Source organism: Apis cerana, linkage group LG7, assembly GCF_029169275.1.
Source record: "Apis cerana isolate GH-2021 linkage group LG7, AcerK_1.0, whole genome shotgun sequence".
In the NCBI taxonomy this organism is placed as follows: Eukaryota; Metazoa; Arthropoda; class Insecta; order Hymenoptera; family Apidae; genus Apis; species Apis cerana.
This window is the reverse complement of record NC_083858.1, coordinates 7356465-7378319: the sequence shown is the minus strand read 5'-3', so window position 1 is coordinate 7378319 and position 21855 is coordinate 7356465. Positions and strand designations below refer to the sequence as shown.

At 27.5% G+C, this 21855-nt stretch overlaps 1 protein-coding gene across 14 annotated transcripts in view; it reads right to left on the bottom strand.

Moving 5' to 3' along the window:
* LOC107993186 (acetylcholine receptor subunit alpha-like) overlaps window positions 1-21855 on the bottom strand; it is a 251829-nt gene that overhangs the window by 148479 nt on the left and 81495 nt on the right. For 9 of the 14 annotated variants that reach the window (XM_028664495.2, XM_028664489.2, XM_017049480.3 and 6 more), the window contains 2 exons: window positions 16127-16171; window positions 4298-4407 (listed from right to left, as the gene is read on the bottom strand). In XM_028664495.2, the coding sequence (XP_028520296.2) occupies window positions 4298-4407; window positions 16127-16171 (155 nt within the window). Of the gene's footprint in view, window positions 1-4297; window positions 4408-12265; window positions 12640-16126; window positions 16172-16534; window positions 16890-21855 lie in introns of those variants that run through there. The other 5 variants (XM_017049481.3, XM_028664492.2, XM_062076985.1 and 2 more) reach the window with 5 other exon arrangements.

Below are 21855 nucleotides of genomic sequence, written 5' to 3'. Positions count from 1 at the left end.
GGAAGTTTGTATCGTGTTTGAATTGCAAACTTTGTGTAATTTAGGGAACCAAATTGGTATTTCTCGTGTAACTTTCTTAACTTTATTAAAATTGAATTTTCAACAATAAAATATAATATTTTTAAATTATCCTAAAAATCTGATAAAATATTTTTATTATCTTTGATGAAAATATGAAAAATAGATTGTCATTTCTGATTTCTAACACTTATCAATTTAAAAATTAAATTACATCCAAAGGGAAGACATGACGAAGCAATTTCAACTATGAAAATTATTTTCTTTATACAATTTTTTATTCCTTTTTCGATATTTAAAATCAATTGTTCTATAAGTACAGAAATTTCTACATAGAAATATCAGTAAAACTTAATATCTATAATCTTCAATTTTACAATCTAAAAATAACATATATATTTAATATCTAAAAAAAGAAAAAAGAAAAAACATATCTAAGAAATGTCAATGAAGTATCAAATACTAATTTGAAAAAAAAATCAATATATATATATAATTTTCAATTCATGAATATACGAAAATACTAAAGATACGTGTGTCTGTTTCTTCAACAATTTTTTATTTAACAGATCGAAATAAGGGCCCATTTCTTATTCATTCACTTTTTACACAATCCAACCTCATCTAAAATAGTTATCGAATATTGATCGATATATTTTAATTTTACACATACCCACCTTATCAAATTTAATATCGCGTAGCATCGAATTGAAATAGAAACTAGACTGCGGATTTTTATGCAAATATATATTTTTCATAAATGAATACATTATATATTTTTATTCTCAAATTAATTCTATTTAATACAAAAATTGAATACTGTGAAATTCAATATTCTGAATAAAATTGGTAATAATATCGAAAATTGGAAGAATTTTTTCAAGTATCAATATCCAATTTGATAACAATGTATCATATGACGACTTATAGAAAGATTCCTTTTTTTTAAATATTTTCAAATAAACAAATTATTTAAATTATTTAAAAATGAAAATTTTAAATAATACGCAGAACAACAGACACATCTCTGATTCCAATGATCTTAAAACGCATTATCAAACAAATAAATAAATAAAAATAGCTCGAAGAAATTGACTTATAATTGCATAATACGCAACATTCGTCATTCAATATTTCGACTGTAAATATTTACTCTTAAATTTATTGAGAAATAAAATATACACGAATATCTCGAAAATTAAAACCCTTTATGATAACAATATCTCATTGAAATTCTCATTAGAGATGTTATTCTGTTATTCCGCCCAATTCGAACAACACGATAACGTGTTTTAGACTGCACAAAAAGCCACAATCTAATTACAACGATTACAAACTCCGCAATTGGAAGAACATAGAAACGGATAAAGAAAACGACTCTTTCCTCGTTGCCATTCCATACGTAATACAATTTCACGCTAGAGATCAACAATGAATGTCAACAATATCGCGTTACAACCAATCCCAAATGTTACCCAGAGACGGTCAGCTGAAAAACAAGTTCGAATCTCGAAACGTACTGTGCACGATCGTTAAGAGATTCTCGGAAGTGACCGCGGCGTCGAACGAGCGGAAACGGTTTCTCTCGTGACCTCGACCCGTTTGTCAAGAACCATTTACACGAACATTCGCCGCAGCGCCCATGTTTCATGCGATATGAATAATAATCTATCCGGTAACTACATCGAGAGCTCGCCGTGACTGTCGAACACCGAGCCAAAAACCGAGGAAAAAAAAGGACTCGAACAAGCTCGTTGGCTCTGGCTCGTTTATCAGCGAACAGGGCAAAAGTTACGCAAATATGTGCAGATTGGAGCAAAAGGAGAAGATTTCAAATTATTATTTAGAATTGGTGCCTTTGTTCCTCCTCGATTTGCTTTATTATTGTTCCTTTTCTTTCTTCTTCTTCTTCTGTGTTTGTGTGTGTGTATGTGTGTGTGTGTGTGTTTGGTGTTCGTTGAGAGATATTCATTGGAGTAGACGGATTCAGGGCAGAAGTGTGAACGAATTGTTCGAATCTACGATATCCGTATTATCGAGGTCGATGATTGGTATCAGTGATAGCTGCATAAAAGGGGCGTTCTCGAGCTACATAAATATGCTGGTAATGGGAAAATAATGATCTGTAAAGCGTATTTCAATATTTCAGCAGATAATTCGCTGCATCCGTATAGTATTGTATAGCACAGTTTATGAATTCTCATTGATGCAACGTTAAAAATGAAATTTTCGTGGCTAAAGAAGAATAATCTATGAGTGGAAATAAGAGATAAATGTTGTAAAGTTTGTTACCTTTTACGTTATCAAGGTATTATATAATTAAATATTGAGAATTTTGAATATGTACATAACAAATTAGATGTTAAAAAATTTTCTTTCGTGTAAATTTTCATAGAAAAACTTTTTAACATATCTTTCTTATTTTTATTTACAACTTCTATTAATTTGAAATTTGAGAAAATTAGGAAATATCCTGTTTATTCTATATCAAGGCTTCGTTTCAGGGCATCATTTTTTTCTAAACTTTTTTTTCTCTGACAGAAACAAAATAAAGACAAAATTGATTTTTGAATCTAGAAATATATTGGTCTAAAAGTTAAAATAGGTTCAAGTTTAAAATTTGATATTCTTAGCAAATTGTGCGACATAAGTTAAGTTGGATTAGGTCAGGTGAGGTTATGACGCCATATTGACATTCCGTAGAAAACTGAACGAGAGAAAACTGATCGTTTCCATGATGATAAATTTGGAGATCGACTATGTGAATATTTATGGCATCACTTCTGTCAGAATGATCGATCTGATTATTAAGTGATTCGAAACTTTTATTACATTTTGTGACAATATTTAATCAATAGATATGAAATAAATAATCAATATATTTCCAAACTCATTCATTGTGTGGAAAAAATAAAAATATTTTCGATATTATTATTATCGTTCAAATGATCTAATAATATTATTAAAAATGAACTAGGATTTTTTCAAACTTTTATAATAGTAATTTCCAACAGCAATCGATAGTTAAAGACGAAATATATTTATTTTGTTATATTTTTATTTAAATATTAATATAAAATATTCAAAAAAAAAAATTTAGAAAAGAATCGTGCCTCAAAATGAAATTTAATCAAGTTCAATTGGCAATAATTTTATATTTTCGAATATAAAATTCTGAAAGTAAGAAAAAGAAAATTTAAATTTCAATTATTTTATCATTTTAAAAATTGTTAATCTGAAATTAACTATTTTATTTAACGAAATATACAAATAATTGATTTTTTCCCGACAATCCACGATATTTTAGATAGAGATGCGATATATACATGTATCTATATATCGAAGAAACTCGAGTACATAATACGGATATCAACGAGACTCGATTGGATTCGGTCACAAAACTAGTCCTTTTATTTCGTACAGTAAATATTTACGTAGAAGTGTTTCGTCCTCTCCAACATTCTAAGCAAACGAACACCAACTTTAGCAAACTTTGGACAGGGTGAACAAACAATAATAATGCTGGAAATAGATGAGGGACATCGATAAATCTGAGATTAATTTAAGGTGTAAATCTTGACGATGGGTTTGAATTTTGGAAAATCTTTCTCGAGACAAACAATATAACACATTTTTCCGTAACTTTCGAAACAACGTCGCGATACGAGATGCACTCTGACATCAAATAGACTGTTCTACTTTGAAATGCAATATGCACGACGATGGTACCTCTCTTGTTAAGTCGAGTGGACACTCGTTTCTCTTTCCGTTTGTTTGTTTGTTATAATCTAACATGCGCGCAAACACATATTAAGGAAAAAGATATATTTACACAGACAGGCAAATTTTCATTCTCTCCTTTTTTTTTTTTTTTTTAGAATAATTGAGAAATTGAGATTAATCTCGCACATAGCGGAAGTAAATATCGGTAAGAGTTTCTAATTTTTTTTGGAGATATTAACTTGCTTCTCTTTTTCATCTTTTTTTTTTCTTCGTCTTTTGACAAGGTCTTTTACGATTATCGGGTATTTTTAGAAAGATAAGATGCGAACAATGCAAAATTCTTCTTCTTCTTCAATCTTAGCTTGTTTTCATGTTGAACCAACAAAATTACATCGTAAACGACGACACGACGATTTCTCAAAGAAATGAATGTCCAAACTGATTCCAATCTCTTGGCAGCATGCTGTGCCACTACTATATGTATAGAATGTATGTAATGTGGAACTATAGAAGATGTAATTAGAATATCGAACAAAAAAACGGCAGACAGACTCACTTGTTGTAGAGGACTATATCCGGCCGCCATATGTGATCGGACGGCACGTGTAACATGTGAACTCCTCCATACTCCTTCGGCTCCCATCGTAGCTTGTAATCGTACCATGACTTGAAACAGCCAACACAAAAAATATAACCATATTATTGTCTCTCTTTTTTATTGCGTTTAATTTTAAACAAAAATTTTTTAAAAATATTTATCGATATCTTTGTACTTCGAAAGTTGTACAATCGAAAGGAAAGGAAGGAAATATTTTTCTAAAATTCATTGGAGTATAATTAAAAATTGAAATCTTATGGTCCAGTGAAGAAACGTTTAAAATGTCTTATTACGTTTAATTATATGTTTACGCATAATTATATTGTTAATTAAATATTTTTATAATTTATTTTTTTATTTAATAAAACGCAATACACTATGATAAATTTTTGTTTAATATATTCTAATTTGGAAGATATTTTTTATTTCTTACTTAAACATTTCTCTTTCTCGTTCAATATCAATAATATATTTCATAGTTTACGTTTGATTTATTAATTATGACAATATCGTTCTTTAATTCATAAGTGCGTGATATATTTTTTTTATTATTCAATTTTAATAATTCATTTTTGAACAGACCAATCCTATAAAGAGAAATTAATTAAATTATATTTGTTAACTTTTGTGTTTAAATTATCGTTCTTTAAAGATATTCCATTATAAACGCATTAACATTAACGGTGTATAGATAATTTATAATAAATTAACTTAAATTTGCACTCACAAAACCAACTTTATTCCTCATCAATTGTTTATATAATTTACATTTAATAAAAAACGCATAACCGTGTAATATATATTTCGCACCCACTAATAATCTTAAACAAATAATGTTAATTATAAAATTATTTTTCTTTTTTTCTTTCTCGTTCAATATCAATAATATATTTCATAGTTTACGTTTAATTTATTAATTATGACAATATCGTTCTTTAATTCATAAGTGCGTGATATATTTTTTTTATTATTTTAAAATTTTAATAATTCATTTTTAATTTTGAACAAATAAATTTCCACTCACAAAACCAACTTTATTCCTCATCAATTCGATATAATTCACATTTAATAAAAAACGCATAATAACCGTGTAATATATATTTCGAACCCACTAATAATCTTAAACAAATAATGTTAATTATAAAATTATTGATTTTACAGAAAAAAAAGAGGAAATAATAAATTTTATTCGCGCACTTTTTGTAGAATTAATTCTCGAATATTAAAAGAAAGGATATATGCAACGGTGATTACCCAAGCAAGACTTCATCTTCCACGAAAATAATTTAATTTTTGGATGGGAAACGACGAAGTCGTATCGCTTACTCTTATGCACGCGAAGGGAGAAAGTTGCTGGAAATTCGATTGCCCCGCGGCCATTAATTAGTGGCCAATTATCCCGCAGGGGTTCACGGGTACGAAACTTCGCCCAGAATTTCTTCACAGAGGATCCAATCAGAGATTCTCTTTTGCCAAGTAACTCTATGCCGCGCGTAGAAAGCGTTCACCTGTAGCGATTGCATTTAAATTTTCTCTTTTCAACATTCCTTGTGTTCTCGTTTCGCAAAATTTCGTTTGGATAATGCACATTTGGAATTTGAGTTTCGAGCTGGATATGTTTTTATCGCGTAGATCTTCGTATCAAGTCTGATGCTCTAATAGATAATTTCATATTATGTGAATTTGAGAATAATAATAATAATCAGATTTATAAATTATAAATAATACTGGTTCCGTAAAAAAATATTTTAGATAATATTGTATATTGTGTTTGAAGATAGCTATCTCATGGATGCAATTTAATTTTTTATATCTATTTTTTAGTGAAATTTCATGATAAAAAAGAAATTCAACAAGATATATTAAATAAAACATTGATATTATCAATTATTTTTGATGTTCAAAATATAAAAATTGAATTGTCTGATAAATGTCTTTAAACATAAACGTTTTTTAATTCATATTATAAATAATAAATTAAAAAATCTCGAATGATTCACTATGCATATAATGTAATTTTCAAAACAATATTTTCTATTACTTATTTTATTTAATTCGATTATGAATTGAAGTTGAATTAATAAGGAAATTTTTTTTGTTATCAAAATTAATAAGAATCCTAACTGCATTAAACTTATTCTATTACAAAAAATTCCTTCTAGTAAATTCGAGAACAAATTTCTACTTTAAAATTTTTATCGATCCCCGAAATACTTTATTAGAAAAGTAGGTTAATGAAATTAGTCGGGAAGACGGTAGAGGACAGAGCAAAATATCTATCCGGATGGTACAGATAAATGCGAATCATTTTTTGTACGTCGAATAAAAATGTAATTTTAAAAATATATTCGAATAATAAATAAGTTTTCGTTAAAGTTATATTCGTAATAATTTAATTTCCAAGGTATTGCCACATTATTACTTATATTTTACTCGAAATATATGATTCGACGTTCGAATAAAAAATTGTCAATAATTTCTTACAATTATAAATTAATTTTAATTAAGAGAAATTAAGAGTCACGAACAGCACGTATACATTTCGCTAAAAAATATTCGTTTTATTAAAGCTTCACCAAGTTTTATTATTTTCACTACCTCAGGAAAGTTTTAGGAAGTTAATATCACGAAAGTTCCAGTATCGAATAAAAAAATTCCTTGTATATATATTATGATAAAGGAAAAAGAAAATCCATGTATTAAATAATTAAATATTTCCATGTATTCCAAGTGAAAAACGTGAAAATAAAAAAATATCAGGGAATTATGTACGTCAATTTAGCGCACGCCTCCAAGACAAGGAATAAAATATCATATTACATACGTAGCTCACTTAATTAATTACTCGAACGTGCAAGAGGTCTTATCGATTTATTTCACTTGGAGGGAAACAAAGGCGTTCCCTGTTTCTGCGATCTAGCCGCGGAACAGCGGCGCAAACACATAAATCCAAGTTTCATTTTCGTGGCCTGGTGGCCAGAAAAGTGGAAGAGCCATTAGCAAAAGTTGATAGATCATAAACAACCGCGAAATCACGATTTTTATCGAGATTTATTTCTTTCGTCAATGACCCACATACGATATGAATTTGTTATTTCTTCTGCGGGGAGATAAGTGGAATAGACCCGAGTCAAGGTCGGGCAAGTGGAAGAAGACAGTCATGGCCTGGCCAGTGGAACAAGTCAATCGTATAATATGTTTCACTTAAAAAGTTGGTCGAAAAATTCGATTTTTGTAAACAGCATGAATGTTTGTAAACAAAACTTATTATTACGATTTTCTGTGTTGCACGTAATATTATGCACGCATGATGGAATGGAAAAATGATATATATAATGTGTAAGGAGGGATCGTTAAGGAATGCATGGAAGAGTGAGATATAAACGTGGAAGAAAAAGAGAAAGAAAGAAAAAGGAAGAGAAAGAATAAAAAGTTGTAAATATAAGAGAAAGGAGAGAGAGAGAGAGAGAAAGAGAGAGAAATGAAAGACAAGAGTATATTAATTAAATATTGATATATAAATAAGATTTGTCTTTTTTTTAATAAGTTTTTGGAAAATAAATCCAAAATATTATTTAATTTAATTATCATATTAAATATATTATATTATTATTCATTGTATATATATTTAAATAAACGAGAAATCTTAGGATATAAATTAATTGTATAAAATAAATTTGAAAATTTAAATGAAATATTAGACGTAAGGAAAATTAGAAGACATCATGACTTGACTCGAGAAATTTATTAAATTTCGAAAATAATTTAATATAATATATTGTATGATCACATATATGAACTCGAGTTATCTTTAGCTGCAATCTTTCACATTGTTTACTTCATCATTAAATTTGATACATAAAATATTAGTCAGGGTGTACATTTACATGTAATGTATCATGACTTTATCATTATATTTTGTCAAGGATTATAAATTAAACCTAAAATTTAATTAAATTCCTTAAATTAATTAATCTAGTGTAATTTACATATAAAATAGAAATATATTATAAATAGGATATGTATGATTTCAATTATTTTTTATAATTATGACACTATAGATATATCAAATCTGATAAAATAAAATTCTCGATAAAGAAAAGGTGTTTTAAAAAAAAAGAACGACATAGATTGAATAAAAATTTGAATTAGTCTCGTTGTTAGAAACATTTTAAAATACGTGAAAATTTGCTGGATCGAAATTTCTCGATCTTCGCTTCGTAAATTATAAAAAAATTCATGCATTAGCACTAGCTTTTTTTACGATCTATTCATAAAAATACGAGAATTTGCCAAGTTCTCTTTCCAAAGATACTTGGCGAAAGTTATAAAAGTAGTCGAGGTGTGAAGAAATAACGATGAATAACATGTTGACAAATTTTGCGCTCTCGATATTCAAATTTATTACTGTATATAAATACTCATACATCGTAGCCATTACATATATTATTCAAAGAGAAGGAAAAAATAGAAGAAAAAGAAATTAAAGGAATAAAAATTTTGGTTAAAATCAATCAGCAAAAATTAATCAAATTATCGTTCATAACTCAACGATAATTGATTGGATATTAAACTGGATTAAAATTGAAAGAAGGTATGAATATTATCGATATGTAAAAAAAAAAAAGTTTACGAATATATTTTAAAACTTTGATATACTGAAAAAGGTGAAATGAATAAAATTCTGTCGATATCGTATGTGTCGATTGCTATTGTAAGTGACACTCGACCGCAATCTTGAAACATCATATTTCGAGGAAAAAACGATGAAGATGATACCGATTTCGTTAAAACGTTCGACAATATCGATAATAACATTCTATTCTATTTGTTGAATAAATTATTTTTCTCTGCAAATTTAACTAATATCTTTTATATATATATTGTGATACATAGATTACTATTTTACAAAACCAATAATTTTATAATTATTATCATCTGTGGATTTTTACGTAGCTAAAACGTAAGAGACATCGTTCAAAATATATTTAAATTTTCTCTAATTTATATTTCACTCTCCTTTTTAAATAACATTATATCACAAAATTACTTTACTTAATATTATTTTATTCATTACGTGTTGTATTAAATATCTTCATTATACTATTCTACTATTATTTCACCATAAAGACTTTCTTTAAACTCTAAACGTTGACAAAGTGCAATTCTCTTCTCTTTGACAAGTGGGGGAAAAATAGAGAGAGAAATCGAATATCGAAAAACGGACGAGAGTGTGATAGAGCCAAGACGGTTGAAAAAGCAAGAACTGAGACGCGAGATTCAGGGCGATGACCAAGTTCAAAGGGGAGAGGCAACGCAGCTGGAGGGAGAGAAAGAGAAAGGTGAGCACAAAGAGGGAAGTAACCGATACTGGTGAAAAAGGAAACAGAGATATCAAGTGGAAAAGGGAGTCGAGATATGTCCATAGAAGGGGCACCGGTGTGCTGCTATTGTTATCAATTTATTTCCGATGTATTGACTGCCCGCTAAAAGGGATGCCGTCATCGATATGTGATTGTGAATCCCCCCCCAGAAGCTTCTACGAGCTATCGATTCCACCACCTGTCGACCGCAGATGCGACTACTTACATCCACTTGCCTCGAGAATCGTGTCAAAGATTTTCGATCGTTTCACAACTCGGCGAAACTAAATGTAATTAAGGCTCGGTGAAATATTAATTTCCACGTACCTCTGGATCACGAGGACGGGGCGATGTCTAACGAAGAAATTCATTTGCGCTCGGAGGATCAATTTACGCTCAGACTCCCCAACCAGAGATATTTGTACCCCGACGAAATGAGATTTTTAAGTTGTAGAATTTTCTCCTTTCTTTTTTTTTTTTTTTTAATTTAGTTTTTTCAAATTTCAGGGAAGAATTTGATCGAGTAAAAGCATGGACGAGCTGGTTAAAAGGTGAAATTTAAGTATTATTTTTATCGAAATGATGTATAAGATATGAACACATATAAAAAATACACGTAAAACAATTCGCGTGGATTTTAGAGATTGAAAATGTAACGTGAGGTTTGAAAAATATGAAAATATTATATTATCTAGTTTTTATTCGATCTTGAAATTTACGTTAAAATGATTTCACTCTCTTTAATTATTTAAAATTTTAAGTTTACGAATATCAATTAAGAGATATCCAAATCGAAAATTGGAATAAAAATTCGTATCAGTCGATCGATTTAAACGAATTTGAATTTTCGAAATGGAATAAAAATAAAATTTTATATTCTAAAAGAAAAAATTGTTTCCCCCGTCGATTCGAAACGAATAGAAAATTGTTCCACTATCTTTCATATACGATCCACAAATTAGTATTGGCAATGCACATAGACAATTAATATAATATATAACTTATTTAATTAATTTAATATACGATATAATGCAATTAGTTGTGCAATTTTGAAAGCAATTAAGTGTTCTAAATTAGCAAAGTTTAATTCATACTGTATAATGCGAAACCTCTGCGTCATCCATACGAGGGGTAGGGAAGAATTGTGCAAATTAAATAGGGAAAAGCGCGTAATTGTCAATTTTCTACCAAACAAGATAACAGGCGGGATCCTATTGTCGTTTTATCGACTTTCAGCGCGCGCAATGAGAAATGAATTTGTCACCATTTCCGTTTTCATGGTTAGGAATAGACTCGATTTTACAGTGGATTGCAACGAAATTGAAAAAGTTAAGGGAAAAGGCCTTTCAAATTGGCCACCTGAATTACCATTTCGAATAATAGAGAATTTCAATGGGAATAATTCAAATGATATGATTCCTTCTCGTTATTTACGAGATCAGATTAAAATTTCGTCTCGATTATCTTCTTCTCTTTCTCGTAATCCGTTTCTAACTTATCTTTCAAATTAATCCGTTCGTTCGTTATGTAGAAAGCGTTCGAAATCATACTTGTTACATGAGAATGCTTCGACCATTTTCAGGAACTTTGGTTATGGTTCGGATCGATGAACATTTCGAAGAACATTAGATATTTAACTTATCGGCTAATTTAATCTACATTGTACTTGGAAAGTTTACTTCCGATCGTTGTACTTAGCTGCTTGTTAACATTATATGAATTAATTCACTGTGTATTAATTCATCCACACTGTTAAGGTATAAAATATTTTTTAAGAAATATTATTAGGAAAATTTCGAAATGTGCAAAATGATAAATATAATAATTTATAGCAACGGAGATTAATTTGGTCTAAAGCTTTCTTGATTCTATTCTTTCTTTGTGAGAAGATAATCAATTTTAATCCATTTGTAAATGGATTAAAACATACAAATCTGGTGGATTTAGAACAGACTCTGTATGTGAGAGAATGAAAAGGGAACTTTAAGAAATAGCAATTTATTAAAAAATCCTTGCAGATTGAATTAAATATAAGATGATGTAACTATAAAAATCTTTAATTTCTAAATCAATGTGAATTAAACAATTGAGAGAACACGAGATGAGACAATATTTTCTACGCTTTTGAAATAAACGTATTCTCTCGAATACGGAAAAAGAATCTTTCTTTAAGAGATTAAAACAAGCACAAAAATTTTAATTCACATTTATCTATAAAATTTTTGTCTTATTATTTTACATTTATTCCAACTTTTAGAATCTCGTAGAGATATATCAATCCTTTTGTACGCAAATCTTTCAGAAAAACAACAACAGTATATTACATTATACGACAAATTGCAATAAACGAAACAATATTTAAACATTAAAAAAATAATTTAAAACAATTGCAACACAAACATGGATATTATTTCACCATCCATCCCAAAGAACGATATTTCCATTACGATCCTTCACGCAAACAAATTTGCTCTATAAGAAGAAGAAGAAAAAGAAGAAATAGGAAATTAGGAAACAGAGGAGAGCGCATCGTTTCGAGGATGGACGAGGTCCGTGTCATTACCTTGTGTTACACGTGCAACGCGTGTCGAGTGCTAGCCGAAGGCAAACCGGTTGTACGTAGTGGCTGGTAGGTTGTCGCAAACGGAGGGTTGGTCGGAAGGTAAAGAGGGTGGTTTCGACGTTGAAGGATGGCGTGTCGCTGGGAGACACGTCCAGAATACCTCACAGCGCACGTACACGCATAAGTACACACGTGGAAACGGATGTGACTCTTGTCGGTGTAACGATCTGTAACATTACTCCCCCTCCCCTAGCTCGCCCACGTCTATTCTCGATTTCAGATCCTGTCTTTATCGAACGTCACGACTAAACAAGTGTTCAGCATGTGGTGCGGCACGGTTATACGAATCGTCAACCGGTGACGATGCTTGCTTGTCGCCTGTGAAAAATTGCAGGTGGAGGGGAGAGATGTCACGGAATGCCGCGAGACAAGTTTGCCGTCTGTAAATGGGAACGATTAAATTTGTTTCCGTGCAGAAGGAGAAGGAAGAAAAATGGGATGGGAAAGGGAACGAGGAAGATGGATATATTAAGGATATATAATATTTATAATGAATGGATGAATTATTTTCTATAAAAATTAATGAGCAACGTGCATCTAAGAACATTTCTTTTTTTTGGTATTTTAGTTTTAACTTTAATTTTGTAAAATATAGCGTGTGAAAGATAAGAAAGATAGGTAAGGATGAAAACATTGAAACAATTCTATCATGAGTCTGTATTTTTCCTCTCTCGATATTTCTCTAATATGATCTTACTTACAGTTGTAACGTTTTATTTGCTATGGATGGGGAGGTATAAGAAATAATATTTATTTTTCCAATATGTACTTATTTTTATATTTTTATAGTAATAATATATATCTTCGAACACAATATAGAAACTTATACTTTTTTTTCTTTTTTTTTATGTTTTACGTTTTTTGAATCATCGAAAAAAAAGTTGAAACTTTCGACTTAACGTTTTATTTACATTACGTATATCTTTATCCTATAATTGTACAAAAGAGAAATGATAATAGAAATAAGAGTAAAGTAAATAACGCAAATTTTACAGGGAAAATAAATATGAGAGAGAGATGTGCAAAAAGATGAAAAATGAAGTACACGAGGAAAAATAATACGAAAGTAAAAGAGAAACGAGCAAGGCAATACGAAGAAAGAAAACGAAGTGTGCATCGGTAATGAGTGCAGGAGGTTGGTTTGCAGAAACTATGAAACTGTTTATCAATGTTGGAATAGAAAACAGAAAACAGAAAGCTCGTGCGTTAAAAGAGATATGAGATCGATATTCTTTGTGCTTTCAGAATAATGAGCTTTTGTATGAAAATATTCTATGAAAATATTGTTTCCAATCATGTGTGTTCTTCCCGTTACTGATTAAATTTTTCAAAATAAATCGAAAACAACTTTCCTCCCCATATTTGTTCTCCCTCCCTTCCCTCATCGCAACTTTAATACGTTTTAATAAAAACACAAGAGTAGGTAATGCTGACAGAAACTTTTAGCTTGGAAAGTAATTTTTCAACTATGTAACTTGCTTCGTGGAACTTATCTTGGCGTAAAAGTAATAATTAACACGTTCTGCTTTGTTTAAAGATAAACAAAAAAAAACTTGTTAAGAAGAAAATGTAAAAACTAAACGTAAACTTTGAACTTTGTAATTATTCACTTTCCTACATTTTTATACTTAAATTCTTATTAAAATACTATTATTTTAATTATATAATTTTATTTAATTTATTATTATAACTTATCGTGTAAGTTATATGAGATTAAGTTTATAAAAGAACAAATTGGTGTATCGTGGAAGATGTTTAAATAAGTTTTCTTTTTCTTTAGATCTGTATTTTTTTGTCCCATATTCGAATTTCAGAGTATTTCTTTGGTATTTTCTTAACTTTATTAATTCAGCATATAAGATGTTTCTGGTTACAATTAAAATTAAATAATATGAAATTGTAAATGATAAAATATCCTAGGAAAATTCGAAAAGAAAGAAAAGAACTAAGGAAACGACAATTACAAACTTTTACATTTGAAATAAATTCTTTTCTTGCATTACTAAAATAGCAGTTTGCAAAAACTTTTAGTCAACGTAGACTGCTTTAAGAATAAATAAATAATGCTGCGTTTGTACAAGTTAGAATCGTTCACGATTATTAACAATAATTATTCTATCATGATTCACAACTCATGTGATATAAAAAATAAAAACAAGCCTATTTCTGAACAAACGCCTTATTTTATGAAAATAGAGAAAAATATTTTAACAAAAAAATTTACAAATCGACCTCGAAAATTTAAAACAAGAAAAAATTACAACAACTTTGCGAAAGGAAGGAATAACAATTTCTCGAGTAATTATTCGCGTTAAGACTCTTAAAGAGTCTTAAGATCTTGACCAAGAAATTAAATTTGCTGTTAAGAACGTGAACGTTTCACGGGCGTAAATTCCATGTTTATACGAATAAGTTAACGAATTTAGCAGGATTTATCTTTGAAGACATTTTTCAAGTTGGCCACGGAACGAGGAATAAGATGTTAATTGGTCTCGCTTAATTATCCTTCAATTACATTTGCCACTGCAACTTACTGTCTCGCCTCTCGTTCTTCCTTGGCTTGATTCTTTCCGGCAAAAAGCCGTGTAACGATGCGCAGTTACACGAGTACGTATTACTTGGCAAGCAATTTGCAGTTACCGCTACGAATGACTCGAAACAGCTAAACGTCTGTTATTTTCCACGTACGAATTATACCCATCTTCATTCTGTTCGATTGGTTCGTTTGTTTTTTCTCGAATCTCTCTCAAAATCTTTGATCGACGAGTTTATTGTTTGTTAACGTTTGTGACATTAGGGAATAGATTGCCAATTTAATAGATAATATAATAATGAACGTGTAGATTTTTTTAGAAATGGAAATAGAATAGAAAGAGATTTTTATGTTTTGAAACACAAGTTCAACGGATCCTGTATGAGATAATTCAATTAAAATTTCTTTGACAAATTATAAAAATTATCATAATATTGAATATTGAGTAAGGTTTATAAAATGAAGTTGTTTATATAAACAAGAAAGATTAAAAGAAAAAATAATATTTTTTTCATTAATTTTGAGAAAATTAAGTTTGAAAAATGAAATTGGCTATTCTAAATTCTAAAGTAATTCAAAATGAATTAATGATAATTTTATGTGTGAAAATAAAAAAAAAATATAGAATATTTTCTTTCATTTAAAAATAAATTTTATGAATTGTACAATTTTTGGTTATAAATATTACAGTTTTCAAAAATATTTTTTGCTTTATTTCTATATATTTCATCTATTGATAATATATTCGTATCCCATTATAAATTATTCAATTTTATTTGAAAAATTTTAACAAATATTTCAATTGTTCTTTTCGATTTATATTTTTATAAAAAATATTGCATTTTTATATATTATTATCATATTTATGAATAATCAATCGATAAATTAAGTGCTATATTCCATTATATCTCAGTTTAATAATATTAATTTATTAAAAAAAATATAAAAAACTATTGTTGCATACATATACATATTGTACATAAATTTATTTGATGTATTTTCTATTAGTTAAATACATCTTAGTTGTATAAAAATTCTCAATTTGCTAATGAGCTTCATTTAAAACAAAATTAACATATTTTTTTCTCATAAAATTGTGAAAATGAATCTTGAATACATCATAGTAATTAAATTTAAGTCACTTCGCTCTGAAAAATTTCAAATTTCACGGTTAATAATTTGTTCCACGACAGATTAAGGTATTAATCTAATTTATTTATTTTATATAATAGATATTTCTTTAAACGAAGTAAATTAATATCACTCACCTGTTCCACCCACAGGTTCGTCGTCATGATTTGATTCTTCAAATTCTGTAACACATAATAAAAGATAATTCATTATATTCATTATCTGAGCTTTTATCAATTACATAGTAACTAAATAAGAATTAAATTTGGTCTTTTTATTTTGTTTTGCTTATTAATTATTATTATTTAGTTAAGAAATTTTATTATATCCATTTCATTATTGCCTATATTTATTATTATAGAATTATAATCTATCTTAAATATTCTAATAAGTCAATTAGTAAAAATTGAATATCTGTTAAATGTGAGCAAACAAATCTCAACAATTTTGATAAATGTATCTTTATTTTCTTTTTAAAACTAATTCAATACTAACTGTTTACTGTTAAAATCGATTTATTCTATGATGCATATTCTATACTCAACTGTTACTATGGCTTATGGTATATATGCTTAACATTACCATATGCATACAGGATCAAGCTTAGTTTCCTATGAACAGCGCGCAATTGGCTTTTCGAAAATGGATAATGCTGATTTGTTAATATTAAAATTGTACCATAATATAAAAAATATCTTTATCCTTGTTGTAAATTAGAATTTACAAAATCGATAAATTTTATCTATCATCTATCTGATCAATTTTAATAAAAATATCTTCATTTTTTTTCCCAAAACTAAGTCACTTTAACTCCAACTAATTAATTACTATTAAAAATCAATTTAATTTAATGCAATAATATATATCATCGCATAAAATCAATTTTACTTTCGTACAAATGTCTTTTTGATAAATGACTCAGTTCATTTATATTTTCTGTATATAAATAATGCTAACGAGAATCGAGGTGGCGCTCTGGCCATCTAGTAGCAATAATCGGTATTATAATCGGTGTAAACTTATCACAACTTCAATGTGGCTACTTACTTTGATCATGAACAGAGCTAGCTAACAATAATACCATATATTAATGACAAGTTGATCAACTGCTAATGTCAACAGAGCATGATGATTAGACATTATAATTAAAATAAAGAAATTAAAAACAATTCTAATGGAAATCTAATGGAATTAAAGAAGTTTGATTTAATAATATATTATTGATGTATTATTGGATGATTTGTTTATGTTTTATTAAAACTATACACTTCTTTCAAAACAATCTTTAAACTTTACTAGTCGTTCAAATGTCAAATAATCTTGAACGATTTTCGTTTTTACACAAATTTATAACGATTACAACAATTACATTCGTATTATTACATATACAATTTCGCCAATTGCGCTTGAAATTGATAGTATTGCGTATGAAGATGATATCTTTGAATCCAATCAACACATGATTATCCCCTTTCTTTTTAGATCGTGAATCATCAATCAGCGACTCGTTAATTTGACGTACAACGCATCAAGAACATTGCGTTGTGTAATCATTCCAATTATATCAGTATCGTATAAACTGGAAACATTACAAAAAATAATAGCTAGTATTGTATATGTAGAAAATGCAATAATTTTATTTTTTATTTAGAAAAAAAATATTAATAAATTCATACACATAAATTAATTACATTAATTATTATACGTTCGAAATGAGTCAAATATTTCGGAAATTGTTAATGATATTAAAATTTTTGTTTTGAAAAATTAAATTTGATTTGAAAGAATATATCATTCGATGTAAAAAATTTTAGTAATTTTAATAACAAAAAAACATATTTCATTTTAACCTTTTGAATAATTATATATATATAATCAGCATTCGATTTTATTTTTCGAGATATTAAAAAATATGTTTAATATTATGTATTGTAAATAATTATACATTTTAAAGAATTCAGTTTTCACCAATCTTGATCTCAATATACATAAGATACCTCTTCTAATCTTCCTAATTAATCTGTAGAATGTTTCAATCGCCATTCATTGTTTCTTAAAAAATAATTAATAAAAAATGTTTCAATATATTGTGCAAAAATATTAAGTTTGTATTAATTATACATAGTTGGCATAGCATACTATATCTTAATATTGTACTTTAATTTAAAGAGGAAAAGGAAAAGGATAAATTATTTTCATGATATACAAAATAAAATATTTATTCCTACGTAAAACATTATAAAATATATATCGATAAAATCTCATTTATTATTCTGATACATAATCACATAATATTTATTTAAAGTTTAACTTTAATCATAGAATTGCTAGAACAAAACTCTTTTATATTTAATAAAAGAGGATTTATTTGAAAGTTTAATTTGAAAAAACAGCAGACCAGATCAAGCGAAAAAATTAATGTAAATAATTTTATATTTTGGATTAAAATGAATTATTTCTATAATTAATGTGATATAATTTATGTAAAATGAATTATAAGATACAAGTTTCAATTTATTATTATTAATTAATCATAAAATAATTACTAAATGCAATTAATAATTGTAATAGTATTGTGCATCTTTAAAAGATTTTAATGAAATAATAATTATAAATTTACGATTAATCAAAAGTTTACTATAGATTTAACTTCGTTTGTAAATTATTCATTCTTTGAATCAGTCTTTGCGAAACATTTCAAATATTTTTTTGCTCTGCTAATTTAAATCCGTCGCTGTTCTAAGTTTTAACGAGTTCGGTATCTGCTCTTCTTCAAGAAAGTGAACGACAGCTGTGAAATGTAAATGCCGCAGAGGCACCAAAGGAACAAGAATCGTGTAAAGACATTGCTTCAATGAACGAACTTTAAAACAATTTAAGAGACTTTCTTCTTTTTTATTATTAATTTTTCACCTAAATATTTTTTACATTAAACAACTTTATGAAACGTATTACAAGAAAATTTTTTTCTCTGAAGTATAATCATCCTTTAAATTCCGTAGATAAATTGTGGTTATTGCGCACATTCTTTGCAAAATTAAAATCCCAAAATTATTTCATCTTTAATATTTTTTATTGCAGCGTCAGCTTGGAAAAGGAACAAATATTCTTCTAGTCGACTAGTCACTTATTCAACCGAAACGTTGTAATATTTGATTTACGATAAAACTTCTTCCTCGATCGTCAACGCCAAGTTGTCGTATCTTAGGTCATGCTATTTTAGTTCACTTTCACACCAACATACTAGCTCAAATCCTAAGGGACTATTCAACTCTTTTCTTTTTCATTTTCTCATTTTTTTTCATTTCAAGAGAGAAAAAATTTATTAGAAAAAAAAAAGAGCAATTCCTCCTCATATTTTAAAAAAATATTTATATCATAAGATTATATATCTCTTTAAATATTTTAATTTTATCCTGAAAAATTTTTTAGCAAGATCAAGAATAATATTTAGAATATTTATATTAGAAAAATTTTTGTTAAAATATATTTTTTATCATTTCTTTCAATGCAAAGTATAATTGTTTAATTGTACAATTTAATGTTCTTTTTGTTTTTTAGTAAACATTCTTCGCAAATAAAATGATAGGTAACAGGTAAAATGACATAAAAATAAAAAAAAAGCTATGCTGAAACTATGCTATGTAAATTTTAAAAAGCGATAAAGTTACTATACGTCAATTACTCTCAAAATATTCTCTTATTGGATATTTTGTCCTAGAAACTGTGCTTCGTATATTGTTTACTTACTGTGAAGTAAGATTATATTTTACTAAAATATTTTTCGCAAGATATTGCAACTGACATATCACGAAAAATTCAAATATTTGCTGTGCGATAATAGAAGCGAAGCTAAAATTAATTTTAATAAATAATTTGCTTAAAAAAATAATTGATTTTAGCTACTTAAGAAAAATTATTTTATTTTTTAAGTTTTATTTTCTGCCTATTCCTTAAATTTTCTAAGAAGATAAAATTTACTGAAAAATCATATTGAAAATTTGAAAAAAAATCGAATATAAAATAATAATCGTAAAATAAAAATTATAATAAATAAAATTTTTTTAAACATTTATTTTATCACAATTTGTCATATGAAAGAATAAATCAACATACAATATAATAAAATGTCAATACATTTATTTATTTAAATTAACTCGTAAAGATTATTTACTAAAAAACAAACATATAATTGATCTTTTGTAATACATTTACCCTATTGAATTCTTTTACGTATAGATAATAGAACAATTATCTAAATTATCTAATATCAAGTATCTTCAATCATTAATTAAGCATCAACAAAGATTTTTATTTTTATTTATCATTTATACAGAAACTATCATTATTTACACTTAACCACTCATTTAACCTAACAAAGTGTGAAAACAAAACATTACAAAAATTAAACAGAGAAGCACAATGTAAATGTAAAATCTGTCACTATAAATTTCATCATCTCCACTAAAATCAATCCTAAGAATCGTTCATCGTCCAATGCTCTCCCAGTTGCATCGCAGATCAAATTACATTTCTATCGGCGGGTAACACGATTACGATGACTACATGTCGCACGTTTCAGGCGATGGCGCTCGAAATAGTTTCCTAGCGAATTTTGATCGAGCTCGCGAATCTCATTGTCGCTGGTTGGTCACCGTTAACGACGTTCGATCGATCGATTTGAGCAGCAGTTACAGCTTATCGTTCACGGTAAATGCACGGTCTAAGAGTTTTTAAATCGATGTTCACTGCGTAAATAATATTAACGAGCCGCGCCAATCCAATCGTTTACACAAACAATATAAAAAAAGTATTCGTTCCTTATTCTGCACTAAACGTAGTTTGAATTTTGTACAGAATTTAAATCTAAAAAAATTTACAATCATAGGAAATGTATATGTGGAATGATGAAATTTATTTTTATGTGAAAATTATATCTTATGTATATACAGGAAAGGGTATGAATAATATAAGATAGAAATATGAAATGTATCATAGCAATTATTGTTTTTTCTTTTTTTTTTGTTTGATAAAGAAGAAGTTTCTGACGTCAAAGTGAAATTTATTTGTCTTTCTTTTGTGATTTTTAGAGAAATTAGAATAGATAAATTATATTGTAATAATCATAGTTTTAATGTGTTATGATTAAAACATTAAAACATGCAAGAAGATAAATTTATTTATTTATTTCGAAAATCGAATCGAGTGATTTTATTTAAACGAAAATGTGGAATCTGTGTTCAATTTTTATTTAATTTAATTTAGGAAGAAATTTTATTTAAATTAGAACTTGAGAAATAGAATTACATGGAATAATGTTTAAGAAAGTTATATAAGAAAAATTTGGAGTTAAATCGTGAATTTTAAAAAATTAATACATTTTATTATTGTCACTCTAGTCCAATTCTTTCGAAAAAAAGAAATCATTAAAAATGAATGATTTATTTTTAGAGATAGATCAAAATCTTGAAATCCTCGAAATTCAAACAATTAAACTCTCGAATTTCGAAATTTGTTTATAATTCTTCCAAACTTGTGAAATTTAAATAAATAATAATTTATTTAAATTGATTAATTTTTTTATAAGTCAAAAGAATAACTATGATTGATTACGAGTTTGAATTTAAAGAATTTTAAAGATAAAAATTTATTAAAATTTTAATTCTTGAAAAAATAAATAAATTAATAATCTTTGAAAGTTTCAATTTTCGAGACCTCGAATTTCGCAAATTTAAATCAGGTTTCGACTTATCTCTGTTTATTTTTCGAAAAATAACTTTCACACATATGAATTACACAAATCAATGAAAATCGATTCGTCATATTGGCTCAAAAAAAGTATTCGAATACTTTTTTATTTTTTGAT